At 42.7% G+C, this 25,203-nt stretch overlaps 1 protein-coding gene and 1 long non-coding RNA gene across 4 annotated transcripts in view; one reads left to right on the top strand and one right to left on the bottom strand.

Annotated features, from left to right (window-relative positions):
- NOTCH2 (notch receptor 2) overlaps positions 1-7,457 on the bottom strand; it is a 163,594-nt gene extending 156,137 nt beyond the window's left edge. The window contains exon 1 of the mRNA XM_042953671.1: positions 7,172-7,457. Within this exon, the coding sequence (XP_042809605.1) occupies positions 7,172-7,244 (73 nt within the window). The 5' untranslated portion in view covers positions 7,245-7,457. The remainder of the gene's footprint in view (positions 1-7,171) is intronic.
- A 6,414-nt stretch (positions 7,458-13,871) lies between these two features.
- LOC122228567 lies at positions 13,872-24,497 on the top strand. 3 transcript variants are annotated; one of them, XR_006206663.1, is made up of 4 exons: positions 13,872-14,506; positions 15,960-16,143; positions 16,238-16,344; positions 20,232-24,497. It is a non-coding gene; the product is annotated as an uncharacterized LOC122228567 (long non-coding RNA). The 3 variants fall into 3 exon arrangements; XR_006206664.1 differs by having other exon boundaries at positions 20,356-24,497; XR_006206662.1 differs by having other exon boundaries at positions 16,238-24,497.
- The last annotated feature ends 706 nt before the right edge of the window (positions 24,498-25,203 follow it).

The following is a 25,203-nucleotide window of genomic DNA, read 5'->3' on the forward strand; positions in this document are numbered from 1 at the left end:
CCTTCTTGGTTTTGCTCTTTTCTGTAAGATCAGAGTGTATTTTCTGCCACACAGCTGGTATCTGCCTCAAAAAGGAGACGACAGAAAGAACAGACCTATAGCAAACCTCCTACCACTACAAATAACACTACAGGTTTGTCCCATCCAGAGGCCAGGAGCCTATCCTTTCAGATCTGAAGCCACTTTCTAGTTCCTATAAGGGACAGCAACATCAAGTCTTTGTCAGAGGAACACTCCTGGGCCCCTTCTTGCAGAATGCTCTGTTCTGCTCAAGAGACCCTTGATTCCTGGGGCACCTGGGTGACTCAGTCGGTTAAGTGTCCAACTCTTGATTTCAGTTCAGGTCACAATCTCACAGTTCATGAGTTCGAGCCCCACATCCCACTCCTTGGGATCCTTCCTCTCCCCTCCCTACCCTTCCCTCACTTAAGCTCACACTTTCTCTCTCAAAAAAATAAATAAACCTAAAAATTTTTATTTAAAAAAAGACCCTTGATTCCTCCTTTATTCTCCCTTCCATATTCCATTTGCTGCAGAGCCCAGACAGCCCAAAGGCAGGACTGCCTGAAATGAGTGACTTTCATGTATCTTTTTGCACTAACACATCTGAGGGGAATCCCTGACACAAGTTATATGTTCATGGGTTAACAAAGCAGACATGCTAAAAGGCAGTGTCATTCACAAGGACTAGAACAGAATTCCTTAGCAGACACCAAAAAGACAGTGGAACACCTATGTATCCTGGCATCTTTGTAACATTCTGATGAAGGGATAAGGAGGCTTCCACCAAAGTCACACACAGCACACATACACCAGCCCTGATATTCTGAATAGTTTGTAGATTATTTTTTTAAGATAAAACAAATCACTTTATTAGTCTTATGGGGATACAGAGCAGCTTCCCTAATGAGCAAGAATCAAACTCTTCTCAAGGGGAAAAAATGACCACAAGACCCAGGCAAAGCAACCTGTCTCTAGTACTATCAAAGAACAACAAACAAATAAATGCTAACCCAAAACACCCTTACTTTCCCCAGATCCACTCTGCAATGATTCCAAATTTCCCTAATATAAAAATTAACTGGGCTCTGCCCCTCTCCTGCTCTCTCTCTCTCTCCACTCTCAAAACTAAATAACCATTTTTAAAAATTAAAAAAAAAAATAAGTGGCTATTTCTTCAATATACAAATTCCCAGATACTATTTCAGACCCACTGAATCAGAATATCCAGGAAAACACCCCAGATGGAATCATCTCCATGCTCCTCACTAGGTCTAACTCCTTTAATGGCAGAGTAGGCATCCGTTCAGTAAAAGGTACCCCTTTTTGGATCTCTGTCACTTACACAGGGCTTAAAACTTTATAAGGCAAATCCCTGAGAAGATGCCAATGGGCACAATTCTCAAGGAGACAGACTACAACTGTATATAAGAAGATCTTTCTAAAACTCAGAGTTGTCCAGAGATGAACTAAGCTGCCTGCAGAGGCAGGGAGCTACCATAACAGTTGTCCAAGCACAAAAAAGGTAAGCTACCTATTGACCAGGATGTTGTAAGAGGAGCACATCCAGCATGGAAAGGATAGAAGGACTAGTTAAATTTTAAAGTTTCTGCCAACATATAAGTCAACAAAGAGGAAAATTTCAGCTACCCATTAACTAATAAAAAGAGACAGTATAAAAGTCTGTAGGTGGGGTCAGCTTTCAACTGATCTTTTCTCTTCAAAGGAGAAAAGAGCGTAACACACACCCCTGACTCACCTTTGGCCTCTCCTCCAAAATACCCCAAAGGTTGGGAGGACAGAGCAGGAATTACAGGTGCTGTGACAAAGCTGACCTGCTGCTTGGCTGACTCTGCACATCGGACATATGCCAGACAAGTTTTATGGAGGGATGTGTGTGACATAGTGCCTGCCCTCAAGGAGCAAGTATGTTCCAGAGGTAGCTCACACACTATATAGTTCTCTCAAGGTTTTATTCGTCATTTCTCATCTTTAGAGTTTTTAGAGTTGCAGTGGTTTTTAGGGAACGCTCTCGATGGGGTAAAAAAAAAAACTTTACTAAATATAAAGTTTGCAATATAAGTTTGCAATATCCAGCTTATAATGAAAAATCTCAAAAAAAAAACATCAAAACATAAACTTAGTTAACTCTAATTTTAAAAACACTATTCCAATAATCCCCCAAATGACCAAAATTACAATAAAATATGGCAACTCTGAACAAAATAATAAAATGGCTAGTTTAGTAATATAGTAATACAGGAAACAGTAGAAGAAGCTCAAGTAAGAGGCAGGGGGTGGATGTCAGCGCCTTTGAGGTTAAATTCCAAAGTCAAAGTGACCTTTATGATTTGCAGAAGTGATCAGGGGCACCTGGGTGGCTCAGTCGGTTAAGTACCGAACTTCGGCTTAGGTCACGATCTCACAGTTTGTTGAGCCTGCATTGGGCTCAGGGCTGACAGCTCAGAGCCTGGAGCCTGCTTTGGATTCTGTGTCTCCCTCTCTCTCTGCCCCTCCCCTGCTCACACTCTCTCTCGAAAAAATAAATAAACATCAAAAAAAAAAAAAAAAAAAAAAGAGGGCGCCTGGGTGGCTCACTTGGTTATGAGTCTGACTTGGCCCAGGTCATGATCTCACGGTTCGTGGGTTCGAGCCCCACATCGGGTTCTGTGCTGACAGCTCAGAGCCCGGAACCTGTTTCAGATTCTGTGTCTCCCTCTCTCTCTGCCCCTCCCCTCCTCACACTGTATGTCTCTCTCTCTCTCTCTCTCTCTCTCTCAAAAATAAACATTAAAAAAAATTTTTTTAATGATTTGCAGAAGTGATCAAATAGAGAAGAAACCACACACACATGTGCGCGCGCGCGCGCACGCACACACACACACACACACACACACACACACACACAAATTCAAAATAGCAAGTTTAAATAAAACATCTGGGAAAGGGGAAAATTTGGTGTTGCCCCAAATGTAAGGTAAGCAATGACCCTTGCAAATACTATTAAAAAAAAAAAAACTGTCTTGGAGTACCATAGTAGTCCAGAATAAGAAAATGACTAAAAGTAATTGTCCAATTGAACAAATATTTATTGAGTGCCTATTAAATGCCAAGTACAGAAAGTTAGATGCCAAGTTTAGAAAAAATGCATAAATGAAAAAACACAATTCTCTTCCTCAAGATGTACACATTAACCAGAAGCACTTGAGAATGTTCTAAGTGTTTTCGTGTATATAAGCTCATTTGTACAAAAGACAAAAATGGTGCGGAGAGTGGAGGAGGCACCAGACTGAGGACCCGAAGAGAGAAATTCTACTCTCAACTCTGTAATGGCTCGGTGACTATGGACAATATACCTGGGCAAATGGAGGACCAAAATCCCTCCCACAAGATTATAAGACTAATTAAATACAGACCTGGAGGAGAATGCTGGTCTTCTGGCTCCTAGTCTACTGATCTTTCCAACATATCATTTGTACAGCAGACCAATAAAAAAGGAAGAGTAGAAGAAAATAAGACCTTTTGGTTCCAAGTCATTTGCAGAGAAAGGGAAGAAGAGAGGAGGAGAATTAGAAAAAAGTGAGAGGAAATGAAAGGTTCAAGTTTTGGCATCCAGATAGAAATGTCAAGAAAGGAAGCACTTAAATGAGTGGAAACACAACATAAGGATAATATAAAATCTCCTATTATATTTTCATTAAAGTCATGGCTTAGAATGTTTTACTCTAAAACCACTAAGGGCAAATAAAGGGGGTCCAAAATTATATATGTATGAATGAAGCTTGAGGAATAAAAGACAACAGAGAAGAAAACGGTTGGATAGAGGATTTATACTATATCATTCAAATATATAAAGCCCTTCTAAAGGGACAATGGGGACCCACTGTGTCCAGATGAACAAGAAGAAATGGTATTATACTCTATAGCTCTTATGTTACAATTTTAAAAATCTTTGACAGAGGATTAAACACTGGAATATCTAAGGTTAGATTAATTCTGGAAATTATTAAAAATAAGAAGGGAAGACCCCCCCCACACACACACCACACAAACACACACTTGGAAGCAGAATAATAAACCATCAGTGTTTCCAACAAGTTACTATCAACCTGGAAAACTACAGATTCTCAGACCTACTGTATCATAATCCCTGGGTGTTGACACTAAGAGTCCCCCCAGGTGATGTTGATGTGGAGCCAGGATTTGGAGTTCCTTCTTCTATCACAGTGGACAGGGGAAGGAGGAAAGCCACTAGGAATGGCGGCAGAGTGGGAACTAGATCGATGCAAATTTTGTGGGCAAAATAGAATTTCTGTGGGCGTGATATTTTTAAAATGTATTGTAAAGCTGCTCTGAAGCATCCAAGCATATCCCACTGAATTTAAACATTTTTCTAAAAGTCCTGAAGTCAGCAAATACAATTCAGGTAAACCAAAAGTTATTTCTCTATACCACAGGAAGCCAACAGAATAGACAGCAGAATGGGAATAGCACAGAGGGATGCCAAGGAGATGTGGGTAAGTATTTTTAAAAATCAAAACATCAGGAAAAAGAAACGAAAGATAAGAAACCATCACTCTCCTTTCCCCTCCCCCCACCAAAGAATAATAATATAGAAAGAACAAGAAGAAAGAAAAAGAAAAATAAACTTCATCTTCATCTGAAAGAAAACTGCTCTTTGTGATTTTTATTAAAGAGAATTCAGCTAAGAAATTATCTAGCAGGCACCAAAACCAGGGAATCACTTCCCACTGCAAAGCAAAAGAAAAGGAGCAAGAGGTGGTCTTGGATAGCTGTTTAAACAAGCAGACAGATGGGTTGACAGCTTCTCACCTTACGAACTCAGTGACATTTAAATTAACAATTGGCCACAATCCCAAATACAGGAACACTCAAAAATTTGGAAGAGTGTGTTATAATTGACATGACAAAAAAATGCCATGATTATAGATGGAGACTCAAGAAACCTTCACTGCCAGACTCTGAAAAGATTTAAAATTTGCACCCAAAAACAGGTTTTATAATCTCATTTATTGCAGTAGTTTAGCATCTGAAGAACACCCATCTGAAAATCAAAATATCCATATTTAGTCCCTTGAACTTACTGACTTAACACTCACCTTGTCCACCTAAAAGCTAGCTGGTAATAGCAATACCTCATCAGTACAGAAGTATAAAAGAGGATATCGTTCTATGGACTGAGTTCCTAGAATGAGAGAAGCCCTATGTGTGAGAGTAATTCTATTTTTGACATCAGTCTTATCACCTAACACTTAATTTTGCAAATCTGTTTGCAATCATATTTATTATTCCCTCCAACTCTCTAAAGGGGATTATTTGGCTCTTTTCATAGGTGAGGAGACTACACAAGTCAATGGTAGAAACCAAGGCTTGTAATCCTCAAAGTAGCCCATCGTTTACACTCCTTTTTACCCTAAATCTACACTTACAGTAAAGCTTTCGCTCAAAAAAAAAGGAAAGGCAAGAATCCTATACTGTTTTGTTAAATGCTTCTAAAACAACAATTTTGGTTCATCATCAATCACATAGCCTCCTGGTCCACTTCTGAAATTCTTAGGGACATGGAGGTGTATGGAATTTGAGCTTTCCAAGCAGGATCTGGTTCGTGCTGAACAATCCAGTACTTGGATAAATAACCTTGTTCTCTTTCAAACATCTGTGATTGGCCTGTCAACTACCTGTTAACAATGAACAAAGAGCAAATTTTTCATCATCTTCTTAACCTTTTCTTTGCAAAAAGACATTGTTCATGTTCATGTTTTGGGGTGTTTTTTTTTTTTTTTGTTATTTTGGGGGTTTTGTTTTGGTTTTGGTTTTGGTAAACATAAAATCTTCCTTCAGATTAGGCTAGGAAAAGAAGAGGTCCCTATGAGTTTCACAAACATGCACCAAGCTGCCATCCCACTGGAAGCAGGGTTCATAAAAAGTAAAACACAGCCCTGCCCCGAAAGGACTTTTTGAATACCTTCTGACTGCCACTGGTTTAATATACATTCTCTTAATTAATCCTATTAGCTGGGTAATTTCATTCCCAGTTTGATTGGTGAGTTCACACAGCAGAGCGGGATTTGAACCCAGGATTACAGAGCTGGGCTCCAAAACCCAAGCTCTTTCCACTAAACAGCCTGAAGAAATTGGGAGTCTGAGACTGTGGGTGGGATGGATAAGACGTGATTCGATGTCCTCGGTCCAACCGTGTTCAGAAAGACTGTTGCGAATATCCAACCATAAAGACGCTTTCCGAGGAAGCACTTTGAATTAACGTATCCACTTTTCCTCACCCGCCCCTGCCCCACCCCCAACAATGCCAAAAGAGCAGCAAACGCCGCTGCCAGGTTGGAGGAGTTGGTGATCGTCACACCACATTCCTGGGGCTGGACACAGACTCTGAAACAGCGCCCGAGCTCAGCGCCTTGGAAAGAATAACAGCAGTCGAGATTTTTAAATCATGTGGCTCATGCAGCCACACCAGTTTCTCTACTGCTCCTGCCTCCACCTTTCAAAGGCTCGAGCAAAACACCGCGGGTTCCTCGGGACCACGGATTCCGAGTGTCCGAACCTAGGCACGCCACGAAGCCCTGTCCCCATCCACCCCAAAGCCGCCCACCCGTCCTGCGTGCCTCCCTTGGGCAGAGCGAGGTCTGGCCGTGAAGGTGCAAGCCGTTGGGCTCGGAGGCCCTGCCCCCGCTCCCTCCACGCCGGAATCTGGCATTCCTTCGCTCAGCCCATCTGCGGTCCGCGGCCGGCGAGGGTTCGTCTCGGGCAGCCGGCCCTCGGCTCTCGCTCGACCCCAGGAAACGCGGAACCAGAAGGGCAACGCAGCCCAAGTCTCCGCACACGACCGCTTGGGAAAGCGAGTTTCTGAGGCTCGCGGCCCGGCCCCCCTTCAGCCGAGGAGGCGTGTGTTGGGGCCGCGGGGGTGTCGGAGACGGCGGGGAGCGCGGGGGAGGGGGGCCCTGACGGGGTCCAAACTTTCGGGAACCGAGCGGCCCCGCTCGGAACACGGCCTTCTCGCAGAGAGGAGGACGCAGGAGGGCGGGGTGGGGGAGGTGGAGGCGGATGGAATGGTCGCCCCAGGTGGCCGGCCGAGCTGGGCCGGCGGTGCGCGGGACCCGGCGCAAAGGACAGCGCCCCTCGGCCCGATACTCACCACGCGCGGGGGCCGCGCGGCACAACCAGAGCGCCAGCAGCGCCCACAGGGGAGCGGGGAGCAGGGCGGGCATCTTCTCGGTCGCCTCCTCCGCCGCCGCCGCCGCCTGCGCAGATCCACATGGGGAGGGGGTCCCCACCAAGGGTCCCCCCCCACTCTCTCTCCCCTCCTCCTCCTGCTTCTGCGCCTCACGGCCTCGCGCTGTGCCCCGAAGCCCGGGCGTAAATGCCTCCACTCCCTGCACCCCAAGGCTGCCGCTCCTCAGCCGCCGCCTCAGCCGCCGCCCGAAGTTTGGCTGAAACTTTCTCGGCTATGCAGAGAAGCAGCCTCGTGTGTCCTTCCGCCTCAGCCGCCTCCTCCCACCGCAAGCCCCGCCCCCTGTCGCCGCGGCCGGGCCCCGCCGCCTTCGGCACCCAGGGGTTTCCCGCAGGAAGAAGCGCCGGCCCGAGCTGCGCGCGGAGGGATCTACTACGAGTCCTCCGACGGCCCCGCCAGCCTCCTCCGACCCGCGTCGGGTCTGGACGCGCCTTAACTCCCTCGGCGCTGGACTGCCTCCCCGGGCCGGGCCTCTGCCGAAGGAGGTGGGTGTTCGGACCCTGAACTTCAGACGCCAGGGTTGCCGAGATCGTGAACTTGCCGGGAGAGACGTGCCCCCTCCAGTGAGAGAGAGGTATCGCCCCCACACACCCACACTTACACACGCTCTCGGGCTAGCTGGAGGAATGCGGTAGAGAAGGGCCAGCGCTGTCAAAGGAAATGGGGGCCAAGGCGCCAAAGGCCCCTGAAAAGGAACGTGGCCATCACCCGGGTTGTGCTGCACCGTTCATTCATTCATTCAGTCAGCAAATATTTCCCAACCGCCATACTTGGCGTAGCAGTGTGCTCAACACAATGGGATGATCCTACAGACGCGGGATGCACAAACTACTTTAAAGGAGAATCCTACAGGATTCAGGGAAGGTTTGGCTAAAGATATTCGTTGTGACATTGTTCGTAAAAGCCAAAACTTGGAAACAACCTAAATCCCACCCATAGATGAATAGATGAAGAATGCATGGTATATTTGTAAAATGAAATGGAATACAGCAATCGAAGAGACTATATTCATATATGTCAGGGATAGATCAAGAATAAGATGACAGTGAAAATCTGGGTGCAAAAAGAGATATAAAGTATATCATTCATGTATATTTAATATTTTTCAGACCTGTGCCATCTATTATTTATAGATGCATACCACACTATATATACTATATATATACTATACTATAAAGTATACTACTATGTAGTATACTATGCTATAATATAGTATATATATATATATATACACACAATGGAATATACCACCCTATACATATAAATACTATATTATAAAGTGTACTATATAGTATACTATACTGTACTATATATATATAATGGAGTATACCACACTCTATATACGTATATATACTATACTATAAAGTATACTATATAGTATACTATATTATAATATATATATAATGGAATATACCACATTATATACATATATATATACTATAAAGTATACTATATGGTATACTATACTATAATATATATATAATGGAATATACCACACCATATATATAATCGTAATATATAGAATATAATATAAATAGAATATAGAACATATTCTATAGAATATATAGACTATAACCAGAATAGTGGTTACTCCCAGGGCAGGACAGTGGGGGATGTCACCAAGCATTGGGTACATATGGGCTTACTATTTGTAAGAAAAAAGCTGAAAACAAAACAAACAGAAAGGTTTGTGTGGTTGTAGCATTCCAGAGGACAGCCACCATAAAAGTAAAGGTACAAATAAGGGAATAAGTAGATGAGTTCTGACACTATTTGCATTTACAGGAGTCCAGGAGGGAAGGGGGAGCTGGGACCAGGTTAGTAAGATCTTGAATGACAAGCTGAAAAGGGGGAGGACCAGTTATCCCTCAGATCATAGAAAACCACTGAAGGCTTTTGAACAGGGGTGAGACTTGGTGGAAAGAAAAGTTGCTCTGATAATCCTGTGCAAAATTGATTGTCAGGAGCAAAAGGTGAACTGGAGTCCAAGGGCCAGTCAGGAGTTTGTGAAACATTCCAGGCCTGGGGTGATGAAGGCCTGAACTAATGAGGTGAACGTCAGAATGGAAAGGAAGAGATGGAATTGAGACAATCTTGGGGGAGGGGGGGAATGGGGGGTGCAACTATGTGACTAATTGGATGGGGGAATTTAGGATCTCATTGGGAAGGAGAATTCTACCCACGGGGCTTCTCCCTGTCCCTTACAGGATAAACACCAAACTTTTAAAGGCGGTAAAAATACAAGGCCTTTACTTCGTTGGGCCCCATCTCTCACCCTCTCTGCCCCCATTGTGAACTTTACACAATAACAGTATTGAAAGATTTGACATTCCCCCAAACATATCTTCTTGTTTCGGTGTCTGTACCTTCTGTTCCTGGGCTTGGAAGGACTCCTGCCATCCCCTTCCCTCCTTCTCTTAGTGAACTTCTAGTCATCATTAATCCTTCAGGCCTGAGAAGGTTTTGCTGACACTGTAACAAATTCTTACTCCTCACGGACAGTCTCTCCACTGTACTGCTTCCTTATTTTCAGGCAATGTCTATTTTTTACACAGGATTGCTGCTATTTCTGTCTTCTCAACTAATTAGGAGGTCCTTATGGGCAAAGACCATGGCCTTATTTATTCCCAGTGTCTATCACATAATAGATGTTGAACTATAATGTAAAACAACACTAAACAAATGCAAGTCAGTATGATTATAGGCTGGATTTGAATAAGCACTTTATAATAAATAAGCAAGCACTGTTGTTGAAAGTAGTCACCTTGGGATGCTAGAAACTCTTTTCAAAAATAACATAATTAGTCAAAATAGCTTTGGAATTTCCCTTGTGCAAATATGTTCACAGAAAGAAAATAACACTACTTTTTAGTTGTTAACCCATAGTGTTACCAGCTAGGGCATTCTCTTTACCCATTAAATATAGTTCATGGTGTCTTGGCTCTATAGAAATTTTAAACATCACCTGCAGAGACTAGATTTGTCACTATTAAAATATATTCAGAAAAATGTGAAGGTACTCATCCCCAAAAAGCAGCTCTGGAAATGGCTGAGGCTATGACATTATTTTAAAAAGGTATGCAGTTTCCCAAGGTGACTGGTTGTTGTTGTTGTTGTTGTTGTTGTTGTTGTTGTTTTTAACGTTTATTCAATTTTTGAGAGAGAGAGCACAAGGAGGGACAGAGAGAGAGGGAGACATGGAATCCGAAGCAGGCTCCAGTCTCTGAGCTGTCAGCACAGAGCAGGGCTCAAACTCACCGACTGTGAGATCATGACCTGAGCTGAAGTCGGACGCCCAACCGACTGAGCCACCCAGGCGCCCCTAAAATCAAATCTTCATGACAGAGAAGAGGGGAGACACAGAATCCGAAGCAGGCTCCAGGCTCCATGCTGTCAGCGCAGAGCCCGATGCGGGGCTCAAACCCACGAACTGTGAGATCATAACCTGAACTGAAGTCGGACGCTTAACCGACTGAGCTACCCCGGGCCCCCAAGGTGACTGTTTTAAGGAAAGTAATTATTATGTTCACATATAACTTTTGCTGGATTTGTTATAATTTTAAACTTATTGCACACATTCCCATAAGGACAAGAGGAATAAAGAATAAACGTTATGAATGAAAGTAGGAGAAGGACATTACCAAAGAGGTATTATAAAAGACATGTTTTGAAAGAAGCTATGGATATAAAGTAGTCAAAACAAAACAAAATGGGAGCTGAAAATCAAGGGGAAGACGAGTTGGCAAAGACAGAGAGGAAAACAAATCAGTCCAACCCATCATGTATCATTTTGATGAATATTGCCATGGGCCAGATCCTGTGTGAGTAGCTGAGGGATAAAGACAGACAAGTAACCAACAATGAAGATCCAACATGACATGTAGAATGCTGTGGGTTCACAGAGAAGGGACGATGAGTCCTGTCCCAGCCCAGGAGTGGGCAGGGAAGGTTTCCGGGAAGACGTCAACTGCTAGACTAAGAATTGAAGGACCGAAAGATTAATCGGGTAAAGAAGAAAAGTTCTCATGTTTAGAAGTCTAAGGCTATTTCAGACACAGGGAACAGGTATAGAGGCAGGCAAACAATAAAGACCTGAACCTGTTCTCTAAAGTGGGAAGATAAGAACTTAGGCAGGAGCTGTGGGGGTGCAGAAAAGATGGGCTCCCAAGACTAGTAATGGTTTAGATGAGAGAGGAAATGTAGGTCAAGGAATCAGCAATGACCCAGGTATCTTGAGGCATGATGGGCTATTCCCAGGCATAGGAAATATAAGAGAAGGAAAAGGAGGTTTCGTAGAGTAGATAAATGGGCAAAAGACCAATGTTGCTGAAAAGGGGAAAGCCATGTTCAGGTGTAGCGGGGCCCTGCAGATGTTAATTGCTTTAGGACCCTGACTGATTAGCAGGATGGAATTGCACTGAAATACACTTTCTGTGGTCGACCTCCCCACAAAGCTAACCCTAAATTCTACCGTGTGCAGTTAGGTGACTATTTCCCTAATCCCTGTCAGCAGCCAGGGGTCACGTGGTACTGTCTCAAAGCTCCAGTAGCAGCTGAGAACATAAAATGCCAGAATCTGCCTGGAGATGTCAGCCCTAAATGTACTCAACAGTTTGATTACTCAGCTGGATTTGGGAATGGCCTTCCCTAGGACAGTACTTCTAGTCAAAGCAAATCCTACTTGACAGGAGAAATTGGCAGGAAAATATTCAGGTGATCCCATAAGTAATGAGCCAGTGCTAGTTCTTAAAGTTTCACAACTTCACTGAATCAAAGAAATATGGGATGCCACACACTTTCATCTGAAGCAAATAAGCAAACAAAAAACCTCAGCCTCCGGGGCTCAATTAAAATCTACACACCATTAGCAGTAGAAAAACATGAATAAGGGCCAGCACTAGTTTTCATTTTAGTCAAAACTAAAAATATGCACAAATGTCTTTGCTAATTAAAACTCAAGTAAAAATTGCCTCCCAAAACAAATACAGAATTAGGCACTTATTTATTCTTAGGTCTGTTCTCTCAGATCCAGTAGGGTACGAAACCACTCAAAGACAGGGATCTTACATTGTCCATTTTGCACCAGTTCCTAGCACAGCAGTACACATAAAGTGTTCATAGTATATGCATTGAATAAATGCTGCATGAGGGGCATATATATCTATGTGAATTGGAGAGAGATGCATAATTGTCTGGGTCTTTTGGAGAAGCATATGCTGAATCAGTTAAACGCTATAGATGTTGAAGAAGCGATTCTGGAGAACTTATCAAGCCTAGGTTGAGCTACTCAACACATGTACTCCACACATCTCCCCACATAACCCAGGAACCCAGAGTTGTGTGATAAAGTGTGTGTGGAAGCAAGAATTAAAAGGAAGATCTCTGCAAAATAATACCTTGCATTTGTGCAGCGCTTTAGGCTTTCCAGAACACTTTTAAGTACATTATCTTATTTGATTCGCAAAGCAACCATGGGAAACAGTCAAGCCAGTCATTATTATCCCCCATTTCACAGATGAAGAAACTGAGATAGAGTTTAAGTGCCTTGCCCAAGGTCAAGTCATTAATGACAGCTGAGACAAAACCCCTGCTATTTCTGACTTCTTATTCTGTCTCATTCTGTCTCTTCCTAAAACATAACACCAGTTATGAAGCACACCCAAGACCATCTTTAGTTTGGGTACCTCTGGGCAGAGGGCCAACAGCTTCACCATATTGGTGAAGTCCACCACAATGGGACAAAACAAGCTGACTCATTGTAATTAGGAAGCCTAAGCAAGCGAGTACATTCTCTGGTTTAAACACATCTTTTGAGAGCCTACCCTCTGCAAAGCACATCCTTGACTCTGTGGTGATACAGATGTGCATCAGAACCAGCCCCTGTTCTCTGGACATTACAATGCATCGAGGAAGGCCAACATACAACATAACTACAGCAGAGATGAAGCATGGGGCTGTGGGAAAGTAGAGAGCACTGTGATTAATTCTAAGGCCGCTTTCATTTCATCCTGTCCCCAGCCTACAAGATATGAATGAACTGAGGTGGCCTATACAGCTGGACTGTAAACACTGTGAGCACAGGAAGCATCTCTTATTCTTGTTTGTAAACCCCACAGTAGTTGGTTCTTGTCTTGCAGGGAGCATGGAGTAAGTGCACAATGAAGACCTGCATTCTGAGAGGTCCACCAGGTTCAGTCAAACAGAGAACAGGTTCCAGAAGGATTCAAACTAGCTCTGAGAATTAGGAGCCAAGAATCTTCAGCTAATTGTCTCTGCTCTGATTAAGGGTATAAATAATATAAGAAACTGTAACCTGGGCTTCTTGACATATCTTTACCCTTTTAGGAATATGAGTATCTCAACTTAATTGATGTCAAGGGGTGCCTGGGTGGCTCAGTCAGTTAAGCATCTGACTTCGCTTAGGTTATGATCTCACTGCTTGTGAGTTCGAGCCCCGCATTGGGCTCTGTGCTGACAGCTCGGAGCCTGGAGATTCTGTGTGTGTGTGTGTCTCTCTCTGCCCCTCCCCTCCTTGTGCTCTGTCTCTCTCTCTCTCTTTCTCTCTCTCAAAAATAAATAAATATATAAACATTTTTAAAAATTTTAATTGATGGTCAAGAAGAGGAAAGTTTAAGGTTGTCCTTGTATAATGAAATGTTCATATGTATGTACTACACGATGAATGGTACTGTAACTAGGAATCCCAAATTCTCCGCTATCCATGAGATAAGCAGCTAAGTTAGTACAGGAATGCTCACTTTAGCATTACTTAACTTAAAATTTTCTTTTAAGTACTTTATGCTGGGAGGTATTATAGTTCAATTACTAAGTGGATGTATATATTTTATATATAATGACACAAAAAGGATTGACCTGTATGCACCAGGACATCTCCCCAATTCAAAAGCAGCATAAACCCACAACTGTGTAATTATCAAACCACAATATTATTGGATAACTCACAGTGCTTCTGTCACTAAAATGGTTATGCAACCGTAGATATTTATGAAATGTTAAGGTGTTTGTTCCCAGAGACTATTCAATTGTTTCCACTAACATTCTTATATTCTTCCCTCACAATTAGCCAAGACATTCTTGAGCAGTGAGGTCCAGGCCCACAGAAAGTTTCCACCTTAAAGTATGAAAAAAATCTTCATTCTGAGTACAGATCACATCGAACTCCCCTGAAGCAAAAGAAAGGGGAACATTTTCTTATTATGTGGAATTCAAAGCGGTTAAGTAAGTATGAGGATGGAAGCATCACAAGTAAGGAAAAGAAATCTCACTTTTAAAAGTGAGCATTAAAAAAGATCTTCTAAAGTAATTCATCAGGAGATAATTAATGGCTGGCAACAGGTATTTATAATGGAAGCGTACATGGCCTTAACGATAGGGTTTGCTTCTGAAAACATTCTAATTAAAAAGGGAAAGAGTAATTTTATAGGAAAGTACAAATCAGTGGTGTGTATGTGTGCTAATGTGTGCAGAGACAGAGGTGGTAATTGCTGGGCTCAGACCAGGTATCTGTTGCTGAAGGTAATGACCTTGTAAAATATACAAATAGGGTTTCCAACAAAGCTGAAAGTACATCATTATTACTCATGAATGCAGGACAGAATGTAAAATTGGAATTCGGAAGGTGAGTGGTGGTTGTACTTGATCTGGACACCAACTTGGTTTTTAATCATTCTGGTTTTTGTTAAGAATAATGTAATAGGACCACTCTGCTCTCTGGCTCAGACCACTGGTCTAAGCATTTTTCTTTCAAAACTTTGACTTTTTCCCTTTTATCCTACTTACTAAACATCTAAGCAAGAAAAAAAGAACAGATGCTAGCAAGACAGAGAATGGTTCCCACATTAAGATTTACATCTGAGTCTGGGAAAATACACCTCATTGCCTAGAAGGGCCCTGTGGACAGTTCACACCTCTGTTGGCTTCTTTTGCAAGATATAGTTACCTCAAAAGAACCTTCCTTAATTGAACTCTTATGGTCTGGAATACTGCCTGTCTACCGATGACTATCGTTTAAAAGCATTTACTAAAGGCAGCAGTTGGGGGCGTAGATCTTTCTTAAGTAAGGGGAGGAATGGACAGCAGGAACACAGACTGGCTCATGTAAACTCCAAGTGCTGCAACGAGGAGACAACCTTCAAGTTTCAAAAAACAAACTTGGAACATGCAAAAAGTAGTATAGTTCCTTATGTGTCCTCTGCCTGGGGTTTTGAGGAGAAAAGAGAAGTATGAAGAGTTGAAAAGAAGAAAAAGAGAAGAGTGGGAGAGGAAGGTGAAAGGGCGCTCTGGAGTAATATGCACCTGTTTAGAAGGGGGGAAGTAACACAAACACTAGCAAAAGAAGAAGCAACATGGAGTTCCTCCTTGCACATTTCCCTCTTCCCTCCTGAAGGCCTGGAGTGAACCCATAGCCTTGCTCTAGAGGTGACAGACAACCACCCTGAGGACACCTCCCTGAATTCCCTCCAAAGAATTCAAAGCTCCCCCAATGCAAATCAGTTCCCTCTATCATAAATATTTATAGATAATAATAATATTGGCCACATTAATAATGATAATGGCAGGAAATGTTAGAGTGCTTACGTCTGTGAGGCGCTGTATTAAGCACTTCACCTGCGTTATAATTTGTAATGTCCCCACCAGCTTATGAGTATATGTTATCATTCCCACTTCACAGGCAGAAAACGAAATCCAGAAGTTGCCCAAGAGCACACAGCTGCTATGCAGTGGCACAGCCCAGGTCCTTCTGACCACCTCCAGTGGCAACAAATGACTTCTGCAAATTACATCTGCCTGCCCACAGGTCTCTGCCACAGCATTTCAGTCCCACCCATTGTTTAGACAACTTGCCTGAACATGGAGTAAGTTGTCCACTGATCATATATTGTAAGCCTGGTCTCCCAAGTTTATTAAAAGAGCAGCTTGATCACATACCTCCTTTGTGCTCCCCTACAGCAGGATGCCCAATCTCTCGCTTGTCAGCCTCCAATCCTGGGACAACTCAAGGGCTTCATTTCCCTGCCTCTGCCACTTAGAGGAGAGAAGCTCAGACAATTCTACAGGTTGGTTCCACACTACAACTTTTTATTTTGAAATGCTGTCTTCTAAACGTACCAAATAAAAGACAAAGGCAGTAGGGAAAGAACCAATTCTATTTCTTTCCATATTTTCACTTAAATATATACATAATTAAAAATTAAAGGAAAACCCCCTATAATGCCATCGCCAATAAAATTTTGGTAGATTTTATTCAGGCTTTCCTTCCTATGCACCTTTCAAATAGTTGTAATCATGACACGCATACAGTTTTTAGCCTGCTTTCTCAGCTAATTCATATAGATCATAGATCTTTTCCTGTGTTGCTACAGAGTTGTCACATGTAATATTGTTACTATCTGCATTATATTCCAGCATTGATGAAATGTAGAGCTCGAATGCTTCCTATGTCAGTATTGGGATCTGTATCCAGAGTTGTCCGTCATTCTGCAGAGATAGCCCCTGCCGACAGTCTACCCACACTGCATCCCTTGCCCAAGACAGTGGAGTGAATGGGCAGGCCCCTTCAGCAGCTATAATAGATCAGCACCAAATACCCACCACCCCCACTGCTGCTCTCTAACCTCACTACCCCACCCCCCACCTCTAAAACATGGGCAGGCCTTTACCAGTCTCCTCAGGCCTCTTTCCCTCTTTCTGTTCCCTGTTTCCTCCCCAGCAAAAGGCCTCACTTCCCACTTCAATAAACATATCCCTTAGCTCAAATATCCCCTCCCCTGTAGAACTGTCCCTAGCCTTCCCCGTTTCTGTACTGGCAGACCATCAAAGCGCTCCCCCAACCTCTCTCCCTTAACCTCACAACTTAGCTCTTATGTTCCCACCTTTCCTTCCTGCCCTTATATCTCAGAGAAAAGTCTTTCCTATATTCCATTGCTAATCCTTCTGCATTGGCCATTAATTTCATCCTCTTTGGACTTTTCCAAGACAGTCTTGCCATTCATTATCCATCTGCCCCCACTGTCACTGTCATTCATTTCTTGCCCTCTACTGGCTTAATCCTCTCAGCCAAAACTTTTCTTCCAGCCATAATGCACATGCTTGTGCACACACACAATTACTTTCTATTGTTGGCTCAGACAAATTTCTCTTTCCTTTCACTCATAAACCTCTTAAAAGAGTAGTTTCTCCCTTGCTATTCTTACTTCCTCAACCCATTATAGCTTTCTGTTTCTACATTTATTGAGCATCTCCTATGTGAAAACAATGGAGAAATAGAGATGAACAAGGCAGTCCCTGCTCCTGAGGAACTTCTAGCTAGTGGGGAAGACAGTAAACCAAACAAAATAACACAATAAAATAAATGCCATAGTAGAAATATGTGCAGCAGGATCCATAGAAGAGCTTCCTGGAGGAAATTGGAAAGACTTCCTAGGAAGGTGGCTTTTGAGTTAGGCCTTGAACAGTGCATTCAATATTGCCAGGTAGAAACTATCTATGTGTACATTTGGAGAGAGAGTTGGGGAGAGCCTACCACTGACAGAGGGAATGGCTTATGCAAAGGGCTGAGAAACTATGATATTGACACGTATTTAGGGCTTCAGCTCAGTTATTGGAAGAGTTGGTTCCTGGTTCTCTAAGCAGCCCGCTTGGAGAAGAGACGGAGAAAGATTTGTTCAGGCCAGTAGTTCTCCAACTTTGGTGTGCACCAGAGGGCATGAAAATACAAATTGTGGTGCCCCGCTCCCAGAGTTTTGAGGTGGGGTATGGGATGAGGCTGGGTAATTTGCATTTCTAGCAAGTTCCCAGGTGATACTGATGCCTTTGGTCTGGAGACCACACTTTGAGAACCACTGGCTTAGTAACTTGGTTTCTGCTCAAATTATTTTATTGAAATTACTTTTAGAGGTCACCAAAGACCTTCAAGTGCCAAATCCAATGAACTTCATCTCAGTCCTCATCCTCCTTGACCATATTCAGCATCTGACACAATTGATGATTTTCTTAATGGTCTCCCAGCTTTCAGTCTCACCTTCCTTTGTACATTCACTACACGACAACGCACAGGACTGTCCAAAATAGAAGTATAATCCCATCACTCTGTACTTAAAACCCACCAGTGGCTCCCATTACCTATGGTAGTTAGAACCCAGACTCCATAGGCTGACGCAGAAAGCTCTTAGCATTCTGGCCACATTTACCTCCTCTACCTGCCCCTGTGTTACACAGCCCATGTTTCAAGAACATCAAACTATAGGCCAGTCCGTCTCCAGACATGCTATGTGCTCTTCACCACTGCACACGCACTTTCCTTTGCCTTGGATATCTTTGCTGCCTTCCCTCCTCCACCCTATCTTCCCCTTAGTCTGTGGAATCCTAGCTCAAGGCCTAGGTCAAATGCCATCTCCTCTTAACTCTTTTTCAGATTTGTTGTGCCTTTCCCTGAGTCCCTCTACCACTGGCTTCTGCATAGTATATGCACATAGTATATGATGTGAAAATGGCCTTTTAACAATTAGTTGAACATATCACTGTGCTATTGGGACCTTCTTGAGTGTGTAGTCAAAGTCTATTTATTATTTTTGTTATTCTCATATAAAACATCCAATATAGATGTGCTAAATGAATGTTGGGTATGTGGCCCACACTCAGTGATTATTTTGATTAGTGATTTAAGTAGGCACTCACTGCCTACCCAGTGGAACCCAACCACTACCCAGCGGGTAGGTAGGCAAAGCGGAGGTGGACACAAAGGCAAACTTTGTTAATGAGCAAGAGTCAAACGTGCCACCTCCCAGCCACCTGACTCTCTGAGAGGTTGAACCACAGGCTTTTATTTTCCATGACTCTCTCTTTCTTTGATGACATACCAGTTTGTCACCTCCATGGACTGGGCAGTTAGGCAGCTGCCTTTCTTGCTTTTGGCAAAATAGTCTCCAAAGGACTTGTCCAAAGCTAAGGACCAACATCTGTGGAGACTGAGCAGCAAACCCTTTGGTTGCTTGGCTTGGTGGGCATACTACCAGCAGGCAACCATTTACCTTTTATTCCTGGCCTACTGCAGAAGGTCGCTAGAGTTCTCTGCCTTTGGGAAGAACACATCCTTTCCATTCTTCTCTTGTTCTCACTCTCTCTCACCCTCCTCCTTTTCTCCCTCCCTCCCTCTTCACCTTTCCCCTGTATATTCTGATTGCTGTGGTAACCAGAAATAAAACAGGCCTGGATTTCTATGTGACCAGCCTGCATTCTTCTCATTCTCTCACGATACCATAATGTTAAGAAAGCATCTAATGAGCTCAGAACCCCCAGGCCTTTTGTCACCTAGCTTTTTCCCATCTCTGGGTGTAGATATCTCTATGAGTGACTTCCACATGCTAGGCATTTTGCATACATGACCCTGTTAGATCCCCACAGCATTCCTGCAAGGTAGGTGTCTTTATCTCCATTTAACAAATGAAGATGTAACATTGCATGTCAACTACACTCAAATTAAAACAAAAACAAAAAAACAAAAAAACTCTGTTAAGCCACACAAATACAAATACTGAGGCTCAAAGAAGTTAAACAACTTATCCAAGGTCAACAAGCTAATAAGTGGTAGGGGTAGGATGAATAAGTGGTGGGGGCAGATGAACCCATGTTGTAATAATTCCAAAGTCTCTATGTTTTTCATGATTCATGCTATCTTGGAGAAATGAAAAGGCTGCAGGTTATAGAGTCAGTCAATGTCACTGTAGGGATTAAGTTCAGGGTGTCCTGATTTTCAGGGCAGCCTACAAATATCTACTATATCAAAAGAATTGTTTGAATGAGTATGTTTGATGTTTCAAGAACTTATGAAACAAAAAATATATTGAGGCTCTGATGTGAAAATGACCCAGTTCTGGAAAAGCTGTCTAATTACCCACCAGTGTCTCTTGCTTCTATTCTCCTTATAGTCAATTGTCCTTTTCAGTTGCAGGCACCCAAGCAGACATGCTTCCCTATCCCTTAAAGTCACACATTTACCTGTGGTTCAGACTCCCACTCGAAGCTGTGTTTTAAAAATCTTCCCTTCCTTTCTTCTTTTCCCTCTGGAGAACAAAGTATGACCAGAAAGGAGGAATAAGACCATGACTACAGGCACAACTAATTTGACAAAGTGTAAATGACTGTTTGTGTTTAAAACAATGCCAAATTCAATAAAACAATGATGTTTCTTTTTTGCTGGTCAACTTGACACTTAAAGAGTAGGTTCTCCTGAATATTTCCCTGCTCAACTGGTGTTCTTGGCATTGAGAATAAACAGAGCTGATGATAACATCCATCAGAGAGCTAAGCACACAAAGTGGGTGATAAAGTCAACAAGAAGCTGAAAACAAGATTTACCATGGATAAGCTGCCAAGAGTTGGCTCTAGATCCTAAGTGGACACTGTGGCTCATCCATCTTACCCCGTCAGCTTTCCACCCCAACAGTGTCATCCCTGCTTCAACACTCATGATAAGAGAAGGAAAGCAGAAGAGAAGGAAAACTCAGGAGTCAAGTACAGAAGATGAGTACACAGCATAGACAAACTGACTAAGATAAAATGCAAAGACTCAGTGGTAAATTCCTAATGAATGCTATGAGAGAACAAAGAAGAGGACTTTAAAAGCCAAAACAACCAACCAAGTAAAGGTCATACTCTAGAAGAGCAAGTAGACAAATGATTGCTGGGCTTCCTTTAAGCAACACTTTGTTCTGTGCCCTAGCCTATTCAAGCCCAGCTAAAGAGGGTCTAGAGTCTGTCTATTGTTCAAAGACTTGAAATTGTTTTCCTTGGATTATCCCCAATCCTGTATTTTCCTTGCCTCTCTTTTCAAAAGTAGGTTAAGGATGTTCAGATTTCCCTCAAGCATCTTAATGAGTTAGTCATGATTACAATTGCATCTTTTAAATTGCGCAACCCGTTGAAAGGCTGCCATGAAAGGAGCTTCTACAAACACAAGCTGGGCTGTGTTTTTCATTTTCTTATGTTGCAAAATGTGAATGAGGAGTTACCTCCAACTGTGTGATTAGCATAAAAGGTGCTGAAGCAGAGAGGAGGTCAGTAGACTACTGGCTCAATGGAAAATGTTGCTGTTGTTCCTACAAGAAACATACGTTGAGACTCAAATAAGGAGAAGCTTTCTGCTACCAAACGTGGAAGGGTTTCACAGAACTCATGGCACATAATAAATGCTCAAAATTTGTTTGCTGGGTTGGAATCTTCTCCATAATCCACTCAGTCAAGTAACCAACCTTGACTGCCTGTTTCCTCACTATTCACTCTTGTGTTTCTCTTGTAGCTTGAATTTCAGCTTCGTTACCCAACATGGTGTTTCTGAACATTTTTTTTTTTCATTATTGCCCTCCTAAGGAGCCTTTTCAGACATTTTTAAATTGTTCTCCTCTATGACATTTTGATACCAGAGACATATTGTTTTATCAGTTTATGTTCTGTGTTTACACCTATAATTTATAAATTTAAAAAACTGTTTCTCATCCCCTAAAAACCATTCTTACTCCTGTTGAGAATGCAAAAACTGTCAGACCAGAGTAGATTGATTTAGGACACAACAGAAGCAGATCACAGAACTAAATGCTAAATGAAATCGATTTGGAAAAAAAAAAAAATCCAGGAAGATGACAGGCATAAGAGTTTGTCTAAATTAATCTTCATCTGGATCAGGACAGACAACTGGCCATAAAGGTTAGCCAAAGAGGACATACGTTGGAAAAGGCAGTTTAGGTGGAAGATAAGACAACATGATTCAAGGCAGGCAGAGGCATGGAGAATATTGGTCCACTGGGTCAGAGAATGCTTCACAAAGAGAAATCGCAGTATCCAGAAAATCTCCATGGAAGAGAAATTCCTCTCAGGTCTGTAGCCAGACTAGACATTTGCCTTGAATTCTAAAATGTCCTTAGACTGCCAAGCTGACTGTGCCCTGTTGATGAAAATCTCTGGTTATTGTAGGGAACGTGTCAAGTTGGTCCCTGTATTCCTTGAGAACCACTGGCATCTCCCGGTACTTTGAACCCTCTGTATCAGATGAAAGAACCAAGCTTTTCAACCTGACTTGGAATTGTGCTGTGGTGTTCATGCCCTCAGACATTCAGACAGCGTGATTGGATAATAAGTCTGGTTTTCCTTTTCATCCTTTATCTTCTGGAGATGCTTCCTCTCCTGACCTAAATGCAGGAGCAGACCCAGGGCCCTGACTGAGCCCTCTTAAAGCTGTGCCTACTGAAGCCCTTAAGATCTCTTAAAGGTCAAGTCCAACAGCCTTTCTCATTGATTTCCCAGGTCAGCTTCTCAGTGGTATTTGGTGCTGTTGCTCACACTGTCCTCTTTAATTAGAGAACAGTCATTCTGACTCCAGTCTTCATCACACTCTGCTTCCTTAAGTCTTCTGAATACTCTTTACAAGTGTCTTCTCAGTCTCCTCCTTCCTCCTTACCTTTTCTCGAGGGCATCCTTTACGTCTGGTTCCTTCCTATTGCCTCCCTTGCTCATCCCCTCCATGCTCATTTGCTCACATGCAATTTCATTTAATAAACAGTAATGGACCCTTGTGATGCACCTTGCACTGGTATAAACAGGATAGGGCCCTTGCACACTCTTGTGGGGGAGCAGATGTGTGTATAACCAAGCAAATCACAATGTGAGATATGAAATACAGATATTTACAAAATATTTCAGCAACCCAACTGAGGAGACATTAATTTTGTCTTAAAGAGATCACAAAAGGTATCACAGAGGGGAATTTTTTTTTTTATTTGTGCCTTGAAGAATGAATAAGCATTCATAAAACAGAAAAGTTGAAAGAAGGGCATGACAGAGAGAGAGATGGGGATGGGAAAGGCATGGTATGATCAAGAGCAGTTAATTAGAAACTCCATGTGACGTGAGAGGAAGTAGGTGCGAAAGTGGGGGCCAGGCCATCACAATGCCTGGCACATTCGTTTTTACAAAACAAACATAGCTCATATTTATTATATGTCATGCACTGTGCTAAGTGCTATTGATACAAAGATAAATAAGCTACTCCCTCAACAGCTCAAAGTATAGTAGAGAGAGTGTAGACATGTTCAAAAAATTCATATATGCAATACAAGCTAATCCATGCAGTGCTGGTAGCCTGTATATACAAAATAGAGAGCGACTGGCTCTAAGTGGAAGGATTAGCAGAGAATGCCTTCCGAGAAAAAGTGACAGCTGAGCTTTAAGAAATCAACTAGAGGTGGATGGTGTGGTAGGCAGAAAGAATAATGGCTCCCCAAAGATGCCCAATGTCCCAAACCTGTGAAGATGTTACCTTGCTTAGTGACAGGGACTTTGCAGTTGTGATTAAATTCGGGGAAGATGGGAAGATTACAGATTATCTAGGTAGACTTGAAGTAATCACAAGTGTCCTTATATAAAAGGGAGGCAGGAGTGTCCGAGCCAGAGAAGATGTGACACTGAGAACAGAGGAATGACATGGCTATCAGCCAAAAACTATGGGCAGCCTCTAGAACCTCAAAAAAGCAAAGAACAGATTCTTTCCTAGAACCTCCAGTAGATAGACAGCTCTTATAGGGTTTTAGCTCTACAAGACTCATTTCAGACTTTTGATTTCTAAAAAAGTAAGATAATAAATTTGTGTCATTTTTAAGCCACTGAGTTTGTGGTAATCGTTCCAACAGTGAAAGGACACTGCCACAGATGGGGCAGTAAGCAGGATGTAGGGGTTTAGAGCATTCCAGGCAAATGGAATAGCATAAGCAAAGGCACAGAGGCACAAACCAGCAGGTACACCCTTAAGGGCAGGGGTTGCAAGTAGTTTAGTGTTGCTTAGGTTCAAGGATCATCAGGTAAGGAACAGAAGAGAAGGCTGGAGTGTGAGGCAAGTGCTAGATGATATAGAGCCTTGTAAGGGACTGCCCTATCATGGAGCTTAGGTAGTGCTTAAGCTTAGAAGGTAAATCAGGAGCCATTCAAGCATTTTAAACAAAAAAGTAAAAACACCAGATTTTCCATTTTGAAAGAAAGGTTGAACAGGGAAGAGCCTGGGACAGGGTGACTATTGAGGAAGCTATTGCAAATGTCCTGGGAAAAGTGCCACAACTCAGACTAAAGCAGCGTGAATAGAAGTCAGAATAAAGAGAGATTCAAGGGGGTGCCTGGGTGGCTCAGTCAGTTAAGCATCCAACTCTTGCTTTCTGCTCAGGTCATGAGCTCACAGTTTGTGGGTTTGAGCCCCAAGTCGAGCTCTGTGCTGACAGTGCAGAGCTTGCTTGGGATTCTCTCTGTCTCTCTCTCTCTCTCTCTGTCTCTCAAAATAAATAAATTAACTTTTTTTTTTTAAAAAGAGGTATTTAAGATTCAGAGAATGACAGAATACTGGGGACAAAGACAAATGGAAGAGTCAATAATAACCCCAGATTTTTGAATTGGACCTTAGTGGATGGCCGTGCTGCCTCCTGAGATGAGAAAAGCTGGAGGACCCTCCCAATATCTCTTAGATTTATGTTTTCTTTATTCCTGTGTCCAGTAGGCTGATTAGTCCACCGACCTATATTTAGACTGTCTTCAAATTCTCCTAGTCTGAGGCACCTGGGTGGCTCAGTCGGTTAAGCGTCTGACTTCAGCTCAGGTCATGGTCTTACAGTTCGTACATTTGAGCCCTGCGTCGGGCTCTGTGCTAACAAACAGCTCAGAGCCTGGAGCCTGCTTCTGATTCTGTGTCTCACTCTTTCCCCACCTCCCCTCCTCATTCTCTGCCTCTCTCTGTCTCTCAAAAGTGAATAAATATTTTAAAAAAATTGTTTTTAATTCTCCTAGCCACGTTTTCTAATGCTAGTCTTTCTCCTCCTCAATCCATTTTGTACGTTGTCATTAGAACAACGAATTCAATATTTAACAGAGACGCTTAATGCCTA

This window comes from Panthera leo, chromosome C1 (genome assembly GCF_018350215.1).
Source record: "Panthera leo isolate Ple1 chromosome C1, P.leo_Ple1_pat1.1, whole genome shotgun sequence".
Lineage (NCBI taxonomy): Eukaryota > Metazoa > Chordata > Mammalia > Carnivora > Felidae > Panthera > Panthera leo.